This window comes from Ceratosolen solmsi, unplaced genomic scaffold (assembly GCF_000503995.2).
Source record: "Ceratosolen solmsi marchali unplaced genomic scaffold, CerSol_1.0 scaffold6, whole genome shotgun sequence".
In the NCBI taxonomy this organism is placed as follows: domain Eukaryota; kingdom Metazoa; phylum Arthropoda; class Insecta; order Hymenoptera; family Agaonidae; genus Ceratosolen; species Ceratosolen solmsi.
The window spans coordinates 5115573-5134986 of record NW_011948414.1 but is presented as its reverse complement, the minus strand read 5'-3'; the positions used below and the strand labels follow the sequence as shown (position 1 = coordinate 5134986).

General features: G+C 23.1%; 1 protein-coding gene across 5 annotated transcripts in view; it reads left to right on the top strand.

The window, feature by feature from the left end:
- The window catches only part of LOC105367883 (sodium-coupled monocarboxylate transporter 1), a 51814-nt gene extending 40614 nt beyond the window's left edge, over nt 1-11200 (top strand). For all 5 annotated transcript variants that reach the window (XM_011506718.1, XM_011506719.1, XM_011506721.1 and 2 more), the window contains exons 2-6: nt 710-1097; nt 8303-8477; nt 8597-8751; nt 8899-9039; nt 9659-11200. In XM_011506718.1, the coding sequence (XP_011505020.1) occupies nt 710-1097; nt 8303-8477; nt 8597-8751; nt 8899-9039; nt 9659-10763 (1964 nt within the window). In that variant the 3' untranslated portion in view covers nt 10764-11200. The remainder of the gene's footprint in view (nt 1-709; nt 1098-8302; nt 8478-8596; nt 8752-8898; nt 9040-9658) is intronic.
- Nucleotides 11201-19414: the final 8214 nt, after the last annotated feature.

Below are 19414 nucleotides of genomic sequence, written 5' to 3'. Positions count from 1 at the left end.
AATTTCAATTATGTAAGCATCCACTTGATAAGATTGATTTCGTCAAAATGAATGTACTTGATGTAAATTCTATATACCATCATTAAAAGAAACATTACTTTGGAAATTTAAAAAATGTTAAACAATGTTGTCATATACTCGTAGAGCGTACTTTTATTGTCTTTATATTCCCATATCATTAGAATAAGCCATACAACCATATATTCGAGTAAACATAGAATAAATTTTTTAAATTGATAAATTATACAAAACTTTTGTTCTTTTTTAATATCCTATCCAATATATATTTGGCAGTTGAATTTATATTTACTTAATTAAGAACGTTAATTAGATAAAAATCGTGTGGTAGAATGATGTATTATAAACTACAGCTGTAAGGGCTATCATTGGAAGTTTTTGAAATGCATAAGAATATCAAAATTGACAATCACACTCTCTAAAATAAACTCTAAAATAATTATGACGTCATACAATTACCGCGGGATCCTTTGAAAAGCGATAGTACTATGACATGACGAAGGACGCCAGGCTGCCTTTCATAAATTGAACTTATTTTACGGAATAACAGATACAAGAGTTAGAAACGAGATTGAATCCTAGAAAAAGACATTTCCTGCACTAATGCGCGCGCGCGCGCGCGTGTGTATGTTTATATATGTATATATATATATATATATATATATATATATTGCTCTTGCTCTGTTTACAGCCAAAGAAGTTTCGTCCTACCTGAATACAGCGATGGAGTCCTCATCGTTGGTGGTCGACTACCTTGTCTTCATCGCCTTTATTGCCGTTTCTTTCGTTATCCCATTGTGGGGCAAGTTTCGCGCACGTAAAAAGACGGAAACCAAGGCCGACTATGTGTTCGCTACGGGATCGAGTGTCTCGATGGGCGCCATGATGCTGTCGATAGCCCGAGGTACCCTGGGAGTTCGTTCTTTCCTTGGATATCCGTCGGAACTCTACTATCGCGGAAGCGCCATGTGGGAGACGTTGTACGGTATGCTGCTTGCCTACCCGATAGTGTGCTTCGTCTTCGTACCGGTTTACTACAGCCTAGGGATCACATCCGTTTATCAGTACTTGGACATGAGGTGAGCTTCATGGTTGCTTTTTAGCTTTGTCCTGAATAAAGAGACAAAAAGGAACATGTGAGGAGGAGATAGGAATAGGGAGAGAGAGATAGAGATAGAGAGAGAGAGAGAGAGAGAGAGAGAGATAGAGAGAGAGAGAGAGAGATAGAAAGAGAGAGACGGAAAGTAAAAACAAACAAATGTAAGGTATTTAGATAAATTTTAAAACGTTACGGTGCATATCGGAGCACAAGCGATAAAGGACAGATAACGAAAAAGGCATATTTTGGCTATTAAAACGTTTCATAGAAAAAAACAATGTACGGTTTGGTACAGCTTAACTGTAAATAAAAAAATTAATTTAAATAAATTTCATATCAATGTTCTACTACGATAAATAATGATAAAAGTACTAGTTCCTAGTTAATATATTTTTCCTCCGATTATACTATTATATCATTTGCGTATAATAATCCGAATAAATAAATATATGAAATAATATATTTCAATTAAGTACATTTGTGTTAAAGATATAAAAATAAAAAAATACTAGAAAATACCCAGAAATTAATATTTTATATTATTATTAGGCTTATCGAATATTTTAAATCTTGTATAACCAACAACTTATTTTATTATTCTTCTACCGAACAATCCTTGAAAATTTACATTTAAATATTGTTTACACCTGTATTTTTTAAATTACGTTTATCAAAATTTATGCTTAAATATAACCAAAAATTTTTATAATGCTCAGCATTAAGTGTAAGAAAAAAATTTGTTCATTACATCTATTTGTATTCGTATCAACATAATATTAAATTATAAATAGCCATCCTATTCTTTTAGTTAATTGGATCTAATTATTTATAAACACCAATCTTTCAATATTATTTTAAACTATCTTATTAAAAATAGTAATTTCAAATAATTTAGTAATTTGAATTAATTTGAAAAACATTAATACGTATAAATTTCAGTATTTTTCAATAAATATTTAAACAATAAGTATACAATTATTATATGAAATACTCAATATTTCATAATATATAGTAACATATAGTATACAGTGAATGCTTATAAATTTATATTGAGTTTTATTGTAAAAAGTAGAATTGTTATATAAAATAATAGTAAATTAATCATGATAATTAATAAATTAACTTAATATTCGATTGCCAGCAGGGTATAATCAGATTTCATAATTGCGAAAGAGTTGCTAATAAAGTGTCAGTAGTTTGAATACATTAAATACTTGGTATAATATAAACCGTATTCAACTATCGAATTACTTATCAAAATAATATCAAAATAAGATAAACTAATGTGTATAAAAAGTCTAAAAAAAACTATATATAAATATTCAAAAGAATTTTCGTTCGAGTAAATATATACAAAAGTATAAAATCGTTTCAAAACGGATGTATAAAATTTGTAACTAAAGTATAAAGTAACATAGTATATTCTAAATATTAAAATAAAAATGTTTAAATTAATATGAAATATAGTGGTAAAATATTTTTTTTAATTATTACCATAAGTCAATATGATATTTTTATACAAAATTTTTATTACAAACAATTCATAAAATCAAATTATGAGTAGCCGTAATCGTAGTAGTAGTAATAATAATAATAGTAATAGTAACATTAATAGTAGTAGTAACATTAGTAGAAGTACTAGCAGTGCTAATAGCAGTAGCAGTAGCAGTAGCAATAACAGCAATATATTCTAAAAATAAACATAAAATTCTTTAAATTAATAAGAAAAATAGTAACAGAATATTTTAAAAAATTATTAGCCATAAATTAATATGATATTATGATCCAATTAAAAATAACGGTTATAATAGTAGTAGTATAAACAGCAGTAGTAGTAGTAGTATTAATAGTAGCAGTAGTAGTAGTAGTAGTGTAGCGGTTAAAGTATTAGTAGTAGTAGTAGTAGTAGTAGTAGTAGTAGTAGTAGTAGTAGTAGTAGTAGTAGTAGTAGTAGTAGTAGTAGTAGTAGTAGTAGTAGTAGTAGTAGTAGTAGTAGTAGTAGTAGTAGTAGTAGTAGTAGTAGTAGTAGTAGTAGTAGTAGTAGTAGTAGTAGTAGTAGTAGTAGTAGTAGTAGTAGTAGTAGTAGTAGTAGTAGTAGTAGTAGTAGTAGTAGTAGTAGTAGTAGTAGTAGTAGTAGTAGTAGTAGTAGTAGTAGTAGTAGTAGTAGTAGTAGTAGTAGTAGTAGTAGTAGTAGTAGTAGTAGTAGTAGTAGTAGTAGTAGTAGTAGTAGTAGTAGTAGTAGTAGTAGTAGTAGTAGTAGTAGTAGTAGTAGTAGTAGTAGTAGTAGTAGTAGTAGTAGTAGTAGTAGTAGTAGTAGTAGTAGTAGTAGTAGTAGTAGTAGTAGTAGTAGTAGTAGTAGTAGTAGTAGTAGTAGTAGTAGTAGTAGTAGTAGTAGTAGTAGTAGTAGTAGTAGTAGTAGTAGTAGTAGTAGTAGTAGTAGTAGTAGTAGTAGTAGTAGTAGTAGTAGTAGTAGTAGTAGTAGTAGTAGCAGTAGTAGTAGTAGTAGTGTAGCAGATCTAGCTTCTTGTACCGATATGTTTAATTATTACAAGAAAAATGTATTAAATATCACGATGAATATTAAAAGACATTGCCTCTATTCATAATAAAAAAATTTGCAGACTGAATTATTTGCATGGGATATTTAATTTTTAACAAATCTATGTATTTATACATGTCGGTTAAAAACTGTTCTGCCCAAAAACTACTTCTAAGTCTATTTAAGTATTAAAATCTTTAATTACAAATTGTATTAATATAAGTTTAAAGAGAATATATGAGTTTAAATATGTTTTTATTCTTATTTTTCCATATTTTAACATTTCAACGATGGATATTAAATTATTTATCTATTAGCAATTCTTTATTTAATGATTATAATTCTTTACATTTTCGAAAAACAAGTGTATATCCAATAACTGTATTATAAAATTTTAACTATTAAAAAATTATAAATTTCATTCGATAATAATTATAAATTTAAATTGTTTATATTAAAACAATAAAAATTGGCAACCGTTACTCACCTTTTATGCAGTATCAATTTTTTAAAAATTTTTTATACTTTTTGTGCAAAATTTATTATATAATTTCTAATCTTAAGATTAGTGATAGATTCATTCTATTATTTAATAAATTTTTATCTTATTACCGTAAAATTTCATACGAGTAATTCAAATATGATTGATCGTAATATTTTATTTAAGCACATTATTAAATTTATATTATATAAAATGATTAAAATAAGATATTACTAAAAAATATATAATTAGATTATTAATTTATTAAACTTTTCTATATTTATAAATAAATATAAAATAATATAGTTTACTACTTTTATTTTATAATACACGAAGACAAAATTTTATAATAAAAGAATTTGGTTATTTTTTATTTTATCTTGACCATTTTAGATAGATTTTACCTATATTCGACATTTTTCTCTAATTTAATTTTTTCTTATATTATTTTTTCGTTTGACCTTTTTTTTTCGTCTTAATACTTTTATAACCTGTTTCTCGCGAGAATTTTTGCTCGGAATTCCGTCACGCTTTCTAGGCCTTCTTTATCTCACTATGCACAGACGTCATGATAAAAGTTATAAATCCTCATTATCAACGTTCATGCAAAAATTAGCATTTGTTAGTACCTTGTAATATGTCCAAATTGGTATTTTCGGAAAAAAGTATGAAAATTATTTTATAGAATTTTCATGTTATATATACAACGTATCCAGTACATATAAGAAAAGTTTGATTAACGATAATTTTAAAGCACTTGATTAAATAATGATTTGGAAATTTATAAATATTTAATTTAAATTATTCTTGAAAAAAAAAAAAAACATAAGAACTCCACATATTTTAAAACATTTTTAAAATTATCAAAAGGAAAATATCTAATATAGATTAAATAATTTATTTAAAAAATTTATGTTTCAATAACTATTATTTAAAATATGGAATAAATGTATCTGTCAATAAATAGTTTAAAAGTAATTTTTCTTATCTCATTAATACACTAATCTAATAGAAAGTAAATTTCTTTTTTAATATTTCCTCAATATTTTCAAATATTAAAATCAATACGTTCATTTAAAAAATAACACAATATTACTATAAACATTAAATGTTTTATTTATTTATATGATTATGTTTTTCTATATCAAGTCTTTTTATATAATGTTTACATTGTTTCTTATATGAAAATATTCGGCCTTCGAACATTATTTATAATATTTAATAAATTGCTCATGTACTTCGAAATTCGAAACAAGACATTTAAAAACTATAATGATACTTATTTTGACAAAGTATATGGCTATAATGTACGGTATATCATATTGTAATTACAACACAATAATAAGAATATTAATAAAAACATGTTTTAATAATGATTTCTTAAAAATATATCTCTATGTAGAAATAATATAGAAGCTATAAGAAACAGTCTCTGGAAAATTGGAAAATATATGCCTATTAAATTTAATAATACAATAATGTATCGATATAAGGTTATGTTAAAAATTCTTTTACCTTTTTTTAAATAAAGTCAATCAATTTATAAGTATCACTTTATAATTAGTCTTTTTATAAATATCAGTTTCAGTAATCAGTATGTTTCCTATTGAAAGCATTTTGTAAAAATGTCCTATTCTTTAAAATAAAGTAGTACGTAGAGCATATTCGCATATGTAGAGCCTTGTTAATATTTTATTACTTAATACTATGTAAATATATTGTTTCCGTAATTAAATAAATAAATAAATATAATTTAAAACGATTCAGATCAAATATTAAATAATAGTGTAAGAATTATAAATTTAAATTATTGCGTAAAATCATAATGGAAATTTTTTCCATTACAAGACTTAGAATAATTATCAATAATCTAAATTCAATTTAAATAGTGAAATACATAATTACGTCATTTAAAGTAATTACTTAATTGTATATTTGTATTTAAGAGAGTACCGTATTATGATCATGACACCTCAATTACAAAAATTATATTTTCTGACTTCGATTTTATCATTCTCTTTTAATATTAAATAAAACAATTATCAATTATAAATATGAATAAAATTTGTCAAGTTCAGTTCATGTTCAAATTTGTATTTATTTCTGATTATACATTTTTATTTTGTTTCATTTGATATAATGTACTTGTAAATCTTAACATATATTAATATACGGTAAATTTAGTATTTATAAGCTTCATATATAATATTTACAGCAAATGAAAATATATTTTACCTATTCTTTTAAATAGAATAAGCATCAAAACATTCTGTTTTTGTGTATGCCATGTTATAATCCAACAACATACATAGCAAATATGTTATCTTTTATATATGTATATGAAATTGTAAAATAATTATTCAATGAACAAAAACAGAGTTGAAAGGAAATTGAGAAATCGGCAAATATTTTTCATTTGTGGTCTTCAAGGAAAAAATTTATAGTATTACATTGTAAAAATTATTGCAATATATTAATTGTATTTACAAACGTATTTTTTTAAATTTAAAAACGTAAGATTTTTAAACAAATTTTCTTACCGAAGTTAAATTATATTTTAACATATCTAAATTTATCAAAATTTAATTCTGATTTTAAAAAAATATAATGAATTGTTTATTATTTTTTAATTTTGTACTTGAAAAATTATTAAAACATATATATCTATAAATATGTATAGCATTAAATTATTATACATAATGTTATAAGAATTTCAACTAACATTTTCGTTCATAGATAACAGAAAATTCAATGAAAAATTTATATTCGGTTTTTTTTTTATACTTACTGTGTTATTCATATTACGATTTGATTATGGTGTTTTCTTTAAATAATTTTATATTTATTATAGGTGTTTTAATGTTTCAATTTTAAATCAAAATAACTATGTAATTTATATAGTCCTATATAGTGTATACATTTGCAACTAATACTATATTTTAAGCTTATAAAAATAAATATTTATATTAAATTTGAACAGACAATTTTAAATATTAAGAAAAAAATACTTTAACATGGACAGTATAAATACATCCATCTAATTTTTTTATACTATTGACTTTTATTCAAAGGAATTCAAGAAATATAGTTACAGTATTTGATAAGTTCTATTTGTTATCCTAAACGAAGGGTTTCATATATAATAATTCAGATTATAAATTTAGAATGCTACGACTTATTAATTTAAATTATGTATTTTTATGTTTATCTATTTTGTGAATAATTTTATCATATGTAGCCATGTGTAGCATAGAGACAGACAAAAATTGAATTTTTTGAAATTTTATTCGTAATCATAATTAACATACAAAAATAATTTGAAATTAACTTACGTATACTACTGTACTGAATCATTTGCTTAACACAATATTTTCATTCTATAAAATTGAAATTCTAATTAAATTATGTTTGATATAAAGTTGGTAATATAAAATCCTAAATATTTAATCCACTGTTCTATACTATATATTTGACTTTTCAGAAATACAATAAAATTTTTTTTAAAGATTTCAAAGAATTTTGAAAATTCGATTGGCTTCTCTTTTTTTTTTTTTTTTTTTTTATAATATTATGAAATACGCAATAATAATAATAAGTGTTGCATTAATTTAATGAATATATGTCAAATACGTCATAATAATAATAATTTAAATTCAAATTAAGTTAATTCTGACAAAATTCAAATTTAAAATAAAAATATATTTTATTTAAAATAAAGTTATGTTAATATAATAACATTTGTAAAATTTACCGACAGTATAAATAATTGTTGTTTTAATATAAAAAGAAATTTCTTTATTAAATTTTGTTAAAAATAAACATATTTTATACTGATATTTACTCGAATATGATATTTTGCAACGAACATAAGGTTTGGCGAATTTTCGTACAATTTCAAGAAAAGTTTATAACATTTTCGTTTCAAATATTTTGAATAATAAAAATATATATTCATTATTTTATTGTTATCCTCTTGATAAAGATTTTTGCGATATTAGGAAAAAAGTGAAACTTTGTACGTGTTACATTGTATGAATTTATTTTTATAATAACGGAATTTTTGATATGTGCTATTAAGGAATAAATCTTTACCATACAAACTATAAATAATAATTATGGATAGTCTCAAACATTTATAAAGTGTCTGTGTTTTAAACATTTTTAGGTTCAAATCGAAATTAGTTCGTTGCCTCGCCAGTTTTTCATACGTCATCAGAAGTCTTTTGAATGTCTCTGTAACAGTGTTTACGCCTTGCGTCGCTTTAAAAACTGTAATTGGTCTTCCTTACTGGGCGAGTATATGTGGAATTACTGCGATATCAATTGTTTTTACATTAATGGTAATTTAATGTTTAAAACGTATTTTCCTATCAATTTTCTATCTTCTGAAAATTCTAATAAACAAGCTGATAATGTATGTCATACAAATTTTTGTTATTTAATTTATGTTTTTATAAAGGGAGGATTGAAAGCTGCAATACTATCTGACGTTATTCAAGGTCTGACGATGATTGGAGTTTCAATAGTAATTATAATTCATGGGACCGTAGATGCTGGAGGATTCAATACAGTTGTAAATGTTACTAGTCAACGTGGTCGCCTTGACTTTTTTAAGTATGCATAACATTATTGATAATTTTTGTCATGTTTTATAATATATTTTGATAAAAAAATTTTTTTTTTTTTTTTTTTTTTTTTTTTCATATATATATTAACATCTTTTTAGTAATAAGAGTCTTGATACAAAAATTTTTTTTACAGTTTTGACATGGATCCGACTATTCGAGTTAATACCGTATCAGCAATTTTAGGTCAGCTTTTCATGAGTCTCTCTATCTTTGGTTGCCAGCAAAACTTTGTCCAGCGTTATTGCAGCATGAGCAGTCGTAGTAAAGTTGTTAAGTATGTATTAATCCCTATAAATTACGATAAAAACTTTTTTATTTCTAAAAGATATGACTTATATTTGAAAAGCGTAAAAATAGAAATGCAACTTATAATACACTTTTGAAAAAAATAAACATATATTTGTTAACATTTATGGCAATTATTACATATATGAGCATAAAAAATAATATAAATATCATTAGCTAATGGTTATTAAAATGTATATATTGATAATTAATTAATTTATTTATTAATGTTATAACATGAAAATGATCGTTATAGAATTCTATTTTTAGTACTAATTTTCATAATTAAATGGTTTCAAATATAAACATCTAATTATTTAATAATACTCAAAAGTTAACAAATTCTTTTATGACGAATTATTATTATTCGTATATTTTAAATTATTATAAATTATTATAAATTTTGAACATATATGTTTTAAAAATAATATAAAAAATGATTTTGTATTATCTGTTGAAATCTATATATATATATATATATATATATATGTGTGTATGTATTGAATTAATTATCGATTATAAATATAATAAATATAAAGTGAATTTTTGTCATTATAATGCTACCAAGTTACAATATCTAATTAGTTTTATTGATTTGTGTTGTATAGAACAATGATGGCCAACATCCCAGTAATTACCGTACTTTTTTCACTTTCCTGGGTTGTCGGCATGGTAATTTTCGCCAATTATGCCGACTGTGATCCAATGAGTTTAGGCTATACGTCTAAATTCGATGAGATAGTGCCATTCTACGTGGAGGATAAGTTCGTCTATCTGCCAGGTTTGTTGGGTTTGGTAATGGCAACACTTTTCAACAGCTCCTTGACTATTACCGTTTCTATTCTCAACTCCTTGGCTACCGTCACTTTTGAAGATTTTCTCGGACAAATTCCAGCTTTAAAAAATCTTAAGGATACACAGCAACTTAAAATAATCAAGTCTTTATCTGTCTTTTACGGTATTTTTATTATTGGTGTTAGTTTCCTTGTTGGAATGTTATCGGGTGTGATCGAATCATCAATGCTTATGACTTCCGCCACTTCTGGACCACTTCTCGGAGTGTTCGTATTAGCTATGTTGGTACCATGTGCAAATTGGAAGGGAGCATCAGCAGGGATGATTTTCAGTCATGTGACGACTCTCTGGTTAACTTTCGGTCGCCTTAGTTTAGATATTCCGACCGAGTCTTTGCCACTTTCAACGGATGGTTGTCAAAATGACACTTTTTCGTCGCTCTTGGTAAAATCGAAAGATGGAATGCCAGTATTGTGGTCTAGTGCTACCAAAAACGATTTATTTGATGAGGAAACTCCAGAAAGTATTCTAGATAATATTTACGGAATTACTTATATGTATTATGCATTAATAGGGAGTATGTCGACCATCATTGTTGGAATCATCGTCAGTTTATTAACTGCCGATTCAAAAGAAGATACATATGAAGAACATTTATTACATCCATATATCTTAAAATTATCGAAGATGATGCCTGGTAAACAAAGATTGTATGCCACGAGTTCACACTATAGTGAAAACAATAATACAGCGAATGGAACTGGACACACAAGTTTCAGTGATGATTCGATAAAGTCAGAAAGAAAGAAGGTAGAGCATACTGTACAGCTGGATAATACTTACATAGATAAACTGGATGCCCTTAAAAAAGTCACACTGGAGGTGACAAATGAAGTACAAAAAGGTACAAAGCTTTAAAGGGTTTAAAATCTAATGTACTTCTATGATTCGAGACTGACAATCCAGCGAAATATTAAATAAAAAATTATGGTGCTCTTTTGATCCTTTATTTGATGACTGTGTGAGTAAAAGTGTCTTTTTGTACGTGAATGATATTAAAGCGTTTTTTCTTTTTCTATTTTTAGTCATTGATAGTGTTTATGATAACCAGTATTTGTTGATCGATGAGTTAATTCAGGGTATAATATGATGAATACATGAATATATAATCGGTTGCTTAGCTGATAATCTGAAGAAGATATGACCTAGTTGTCTTATAAAATTTTTAAAAGACTGTTGTTAGAAGGATCCAATTAAGAGACGATATATTTAATACTCGATCAACAAACGATCCATTTTTCATCAGTTTCTTTAATATAAAATTATACATTGATTTATTAAAGCGAAATGTGTTCATGTTCATCTTCCTATATATTTCAAATTAAAAATAGTAGCATTAGTGCGTAAACAAATTTTTAATTGACTAAGTTATTATGTTCTAAGAATATTATATTCTTAATAAGAATTTTATATTCTTAGAATATTTAAAGCCTACACTCATCTATCTATACATTTAAATGAAGCAATAAAAGATTTTTCACTTTTGGGTAATGTTACAATAGAAGAAATTATATATATATATATATAAGAGCGACATTAAAAGAGAATTTTAAATATAATTATTGAGCGAGAATTAGCAAATTGTAAATCTATTACATTATTCATTTAAACAATTAGTAATAATAATTAATAAAAATTGACTATCTTAAATATTTATATGACATAGTTAATAACTTTATATATAAAATCTAATTTTCAATTGCTTATTTTATTCTTCAGATAGTAATCATTTATTATATCATATTGTTAAATACTCAAAACTTCAAATTACTTTACACGTTTAAAAATAACTGAGATTATACTTTTAATTTTATAATAAACATCTTTTTCGTACAATAATATTTTCTTACCCCACTGAGATATTACAATATTTCCACAGGCATTAGTCTGAAATAATTGTTGAATATGAATTTGAAGTTGAAGTGATTTGTAACAGTTAAAATCAATATTCAATTTAATAATTTTAAACAAGGTTTCATAATAATTAAATAATTTTCATAAATGCATTATTTTAAATACAAATTTCGATCGATATCTTAGAAGATTTATTAAAATTAAAAATCAAATTTTTGTATAAACAAGTAAATTACATAGAAAACATTTAAATTAATGTAAATTAAATTTAAATGCTTTTGCCATTGACTCGTTAGCTTACAAGTTATTCATGCCAGTCTGAACTGGTCAAAACAATAGATATACTTAAATGAGATCTACTTAAACTGTTTTTTTTTCTCTTTTAATTTATTTATATTAACGTGTACACTCACTGTTCCATTCTGTGAAAGAAATAGTAATTGGAATCGGTAAAAAATAAATATTAGATTTCAGAGAATTTAGATATAAATTACTCTAACAAATACGAACATGCATATTTCATTAATAACCACTCAAAAATGTACTCTATTTATTTATGTATTGCAATTTTGCTTCATTCTCACTCTTTGATTTTGTAAATTATCTTTCTTCTCGCTTTTAAGTTTTCTACACTGAATAACGTATTGTTATTGTTACTGTAGAAACTGAAACATAAAAGATAATAGGCTTATGTATCTTTATATGACCTTCTTATGTACGTACCAATTTATGCTTAAACGAAGCAACTGAAAAAGAAACAGATAAAAAAACGATTGGACAAAGAAGAAGTTAAAAAGGGTAGATAAATTCGCGAATGACATCAGATAGATAAGTAAATATCATCGTTATCTTTCGTGTATGAATATGCGACCACTTTGTCCATACACAAGTCAAATTGCGAATAGGAGAAGAGTCATACTTACGCAAGGGTATTTGTATGTATACGTTGCTTGAAGAAATTGTCAAATCCCCTTTCTATCTTTCAGACTGCCTGCCTTTCATTAACCTTTCGACACTTTTTCTGATTGCATAAGAAACGATTGTATCCTTTCTTTTTTTTTATTAATTTAAAGTTTTAAAGATAATAACTAGATGTAACGGTCTGTAATTTTTAGGCATGTTTAAATTTGTATTTATAAATAATTTTAAGTAAATTTTAAGGAAGGTTTTGACTCAATTTTTTCAACTCATATTATATACATTTTATAAATGCCTACGTATTCATACACTTTCATGAAATAATATACGGACATTCGATAAAAAATTAAATTACATATTTCATTAATGAACAATAGTTTTCGAATTTCGATTTTTTTGAACACTAAAAAAATTAAAAAACGACACTATGTATTTAACAATATTATTTAATTTATACCGAATATTCTTTATATCTTATATTTCATTTAATTAATGCTCATGTGCATTATAAATTCTAACAATAGTTTCATACAAATTTTTACTCTATAAATAATAAAAATGTTAATACTTTTAATGAAGATATCTTTTGTACTAAATTAACTAGTATGTCTTCTCAGTAGCGTAATTATACTGTTTTATATATTTATATATAAATAAAGCAACAAAAATTATTTAATATTTGAATCCGCAATATTTTATATTCAATAATGAATGAAATATAATAGCATAGAAGTACTTATAAAGGATTTCTTTATATATTTATTTACGAAATATTAAATATTTATTTATGTTAATTATTAATTACACGTACATTTGTACATTTTATATAATTTTTTTAAGTAATATTTTCATGTTTGGATAAATATTTCAATAAATTAATTTAATCGAATAAATTATAGTTATATATTAGAGAATTATATTTCTAGAAAATAAAGTTCAATATTTTATAGAAATATAAAAATTCTTATAATCCTGTTTCTATAAAATTTTCATTCAAAAAACTTATAGAATGATATATTAAAAGTTATAGATTATAAAAATATTGTTATAACTTAAACCATCTTTTGTCTTCCTATAAATAGCACAAATAGTTTTCAGGCGTTTTTTATCCACATTAAAAATTTAGGGGCAAAATGTGCAACATTTTTTAAGTTCTATTTAATGAAAATATATTTACTTGTATTCAATTATAATCGATTATAAGTGAATAGGTAAACTTGTAAGCAAAATGAAAGCAAAACATCTTGGACATTATAATTTGAGCACAATTTATTTATAGATTTTGCAACGATTTGATCATAATATATCTTAATACAAATTGCTGAAAATGTATCTTACAGATAAACATATGTACTGTTAGTAATATATATATCTATATATATATATATATATATATATATATATATATATTAGTATTGAAAAGTGATATATACAGACGTACATATTTTTTAACTATTGTATTATGCGCTATTTTTATAGGATTAAGACATAAAAAAGTAAAATACAAGTAATTACTTGCAAATATGTTGATAAGCATACGTTAATATTGTTGATATGTAATTATTAATTAGTAAGTAGAGAGAAAGAAAGAGAGAGAGAGAGAGAGAGAGAGAGAGAGAAAGCGATTAAATGTGTTACTTTGAATGATAATCGGCCAAATGCCTCGGACGGTTGCTGTGAGTACAAGTTTGTAACGGACGATCTAGTGTTATCGATCTGTTAGATCGAACAGTAATGTGCGAATATTTTGTTTAAAACAAATGCAACAAAATATGCATGTACGATGTACATGGTTACATTAAAATAGAATTTTTTTATTAATATATTAATGCTGTTTTTTATTTTTTATTTATTTAAACACAATTATGTAAATTAATTACCCATAATATGGTTGATTGATTATAAATAAATATTTGTTCACCGATGCTTAACTAGGTACTAACTAATAATCCTACATGCACAATAATAATTTATTTATTACCTATGAACAACCTTTATCACTTATAAATAGTACGATAATATTATAATACATTTGTAAAAATATATTTACCATACCATTATATGAATTCATTTTACATATCTCAAAATTTTAATGCTAACGTAAAATTTACATATTCAGATAATTTATCTCCATTATATTAGAAACTCTAAACCATTTTAATCATTTTTAAAACAAAAATATATCAATTAAGATTAATTATTTTTTATTAAATTTATTTCCAAAAATTACTCAATATAGCAAAATTTAATTTTCTAAATTAAAATAATCCAAATGTAATATCAATATACGTAGAATTTTTTATTTTATGTTATACAATATAAAGACGAGAATTATATTTATATTCAAAGAATACTTTATAAAAAAATTCTCAAATTAAAATTATTTTTCAATATTGATTTACTAATTTTTATTTTTCAAATATTAACATTGAACTTGAGATACTTTTTTAACATAGATTATTTAAGTATTGCATAAATTTAATCATTGCAGCTTTCATCAGATGACACATATACAATTTTAGAAATAATAAAAAAAAAATTATAAGTATTCTTTCATGTTCATTTTATATCAATTTTCTTTCGAAAAAATTAATTATATATTCTTTCATATAGAAATAGAAAAGTCTTGTATATATTGAAATTGGATTAGAAATATTAGAATAATGTTTTGTTAAGAAAATTTTAAAGTCATAGATACTTGGATTCCACATATATAACTAAAAGAATTAATTTGATTTTAAACCCTAATTTCTACTTTATGGATTTTTCACTACAAATAAAATGTCTATTACATAATTAAAATCTAAATTACATAATTTTATTCTTATCTAAGCCTTAATAATTGATATATGCTACAATTACAATATATTATCAAGTTTATGTAATCTAATTTGAATTATTCTATCAGCATTATAACTTTAAATCCCGTCTTATTAAATTAAAAGTTATTTCACTTTTAATTTGATTAATTTATGAATAAAATTTTTTAACGGGTTGAAATTATTTTCTATTGTATATTATTTTTAGGAAACTTAAATAGTACAAATAAAAATCTATTCATGTCATTTAGTATCTTATCATTTTCAAAAACTTTCTAAAATGATATGAATATAAAAAGTGAATAATCAAATAATCTTCAATAATAACTATCTTTAATATGAATGTTATCAAAATTTATCTTTATAAGCGTAACGTTTTTTCTAACAATTATTTGACGCTTACATTTTGATTACAAAATTATAAAATATTTGCTTGTCAACCTAACAGCACAATATTTTCTAAATAAAATTAATAAATTAATTTTATTAAATGTTTGAGCACATTTTCTTCATTACATTTCTTTTAATTTTTAGTATATAGTATCTTCCATTAAAATTAGTCAAACTAGGAGCTATATAAAACTTTTAAGAAAACTTTTGTTTCAATTATAAAACTGTTTTATAATATATCCAAATTCATAGTATAATTTTCATGCAATAAAATAAGATATACATAAATAGAAATATGTACAAATATTCGATAAGAAATTATTTTATTGTAAATAAATTGAGCATGACTTGTAAATAAGAAAATATTGGACAACATTAAGTATTCTAGAAAAAAAATCTAAATTAATTTAAAATTCGTCAAAATTATTTTTCCAATATAATTATTGTTAATAACTATACAAATTAAGTTAAATTAATATAATTTATTACAGAATTATGTGCATTATCGTGCATTACAATCAATAGTCAGACATGTCACTATTATGTAATTTTAACAATGACCCAAAATATTTTAGAAAATTTATCATTTTTTAAACTTCAATAAATTAGTTTGTAATTGTACATAAAAATGAAAATGAAAATAATGTATTAACATTTACAGACAATAGTGAACATTCAAATTAGGAATATATTTTTTGTACGAGTAATCATATTTTTCTTTATTTCTTTTCTTTAATGTGATTTACAATTTTATTATTATAGCTTTTAGTTCAAACTGTTTTTTATCCACAAAACTTTTGTATTAGTAGTCATTTCATTGAACTTACAAAAAGTTCTTCAAGTTTTTATAGTAATAATAAAAGTTTTGAAAAAATTTTATATCAATTTTAATAATTTAAATGATATTAAAAAGTATATCTTAAAATATTGCTCAGTGAGTGATTGTTAAATTATTATTTATACTGTTCTATTTATAATAAATGCAGTAATTATTAATCTAGAAGTATATAATAAATGCTGGTGTATTATATATATATATATATATATATATATATATATATATATATATATGGTGCTAAGTATGTGTTAGTTTTGAGAACTGCACCTTATCATTTTTTAAACATACGAGTAATCGAATTCGTTTCAATTAAATTTAACAATATTGTGAAAATATTTAATTTTATCTCGTATATACATAACAAATGCCATGAAATATCATGAATAACTAAAATTCATATAATACTTTTTAACATACTTTAAAGCTTGGATTGCAATATCAATTTAGGTAGTTTCAAAGAAATACTTTCTTGAATGGTTTTCTCAATTCATAAAATGTAGCATGATCAAATTGTAGAAAATATTAAACGTGCATTAAATCTATAAAAGACAGCACTTTAAAATGAAATTCATCAATAAATTAAATTTAGTATTTAAAAAATAATTTTTTCCCATAAAATTTTGAATAAAATTTATACAGTTGAATATATTTTTTTATTCGATATAATAAATAAGAATATAAGAATATATCAAATTATTAAAAATTATCGTGTTGATTAAATATTAACATTGTAAAAGTTAGTTTAATCAAATTTAAATGTAAATTTATGTAATTTTCAATTATTAATTGATTTAAACATGGTCAAATTTCTTACTATTATTTATTGAACTAATATTTTTATGTATAACTTTCATTTTAGTTACATATTTAAGTAACTATTAAACGAATGTAGCTTTTATTTGTTTTACTAATCCTTTCATTCCTCAAGTTTTGTTTCCAATACATATAATCATATTAATTTACGCGTTAACTCAATGTTTTTTATATTCTTTATACGCAAATATAAATTACTTTCCATGTTTTCAGGAGTTTTCATTTGGTATCTTTATCTCAGTATTTATTATTTTTTAAAGTTTTAATTGTAAAATAATCATTGAATTTATAATAGTTTTTAATTTTATGTTGATGAATATTTTCTAAATCCGATACTTTTGTATTTGCTTACTCAATTTGAAATGTCCTTCTAATATATCAATAATCATTAATTCGGAGATAAACAATGCGACTTTCAAATATAAACAACACTGTAACTACAATGTCATAATATTAAATGAGCAAGATTGATAAATAACAGTTAGAATATTATACTTGTACTATTAGAAGTATGAAAAATTGCAATTAATAATGATTCAGATTTCATTCTACTAAAATAAAACAATGATACAGTCGTTTTCTACTCAAAAATATTCATAAAATATTATTTAAAAAAAAAAAAAACAAAAACGAACAACAAACAAACAAACTGTAACAAATGTTTATATTTTCATAAGATCGAATAAATTTACTAAAATTAAGGATAACTATTTATAATTTAGTATAATTTTTATATTATAGTTTTTTGCTTATCAAATAAAATTTCAATATTTCTTGAAATAATGAAGCAATTAAAGCACTTTCTATTTTAATATTATTTAGTATTAATCTCATTTTATTTAAAATTTATAATTTGAAAACTATTTAGTCGATACTTTTTAATGATGCTTAGTCACATTAATTTTACAATAACAATTTTTAAAGCTAATATTTGAATATTATTGATGTATTCAGTTCAGCTACTTATATTTCTATTCTTAACATATTTATATATTTAGACTTTGTTAAATCAATCTTATTTTAAAATTATAAAACCTATTACATTTAAATTTTCTATAATAATATACCAATAATAAGAAAATGATTCTATTTTTTTGTATTTATTTATTACAGATGATAACTGAATAACTTTTAATCTTATTTACTATGAATTATATAATAAAGCTAAACTAATTTGTTGTTTCCAATTTAATTACAGCTGGATTAATTAAATTCTAGTAACTGTTGATCACAAAATATAAATTTGTAGACATTGAAGTATCAGAATGAAAAAGAGGATTGTGTTTATAAATTAATTATTAAAATCTATAAAATTATATTTTTATTTTCATATCCCAAATTATTATCATATTTAATAATATATTATACTTTTTAATGTAAGAGAATCAGTTTATCAGACTTATGATCTTCTGTTTAATTTATTTTTCCTTAAATTTTAAACAATAAACACTTTTACTTGTTATATTAATCAGTGTCATTATCAATGACATTAATTTAAACTCAATGTCATTATTTACTTTACCGTATATTTAAAGGCAAAGTAAATATAAGAAGTATAATGAACAAAGTCCATTATTGCATGAATAAGTGTATATCAGGTAGACATAATATGGACTATTAAATAAATAAGCTTATTAATTTCGTTTTCACGTAACAAATATAATTTAAGTAGCGAAAGATGAATTTTGCATGTTTCCTATTTAATTTCGATAAAGACACAAATACATCCAAAATGCTTAATAATATTTATACTTATTATTGATATTATTCATCTTTCGTATGATAATCGTTAATAATTTGTTAAAGCAAACGAAATATTGTTATTCATATTTTTTGACACTTTAAAGTAATGAAGTGGAATATAAAATTTTCCAATT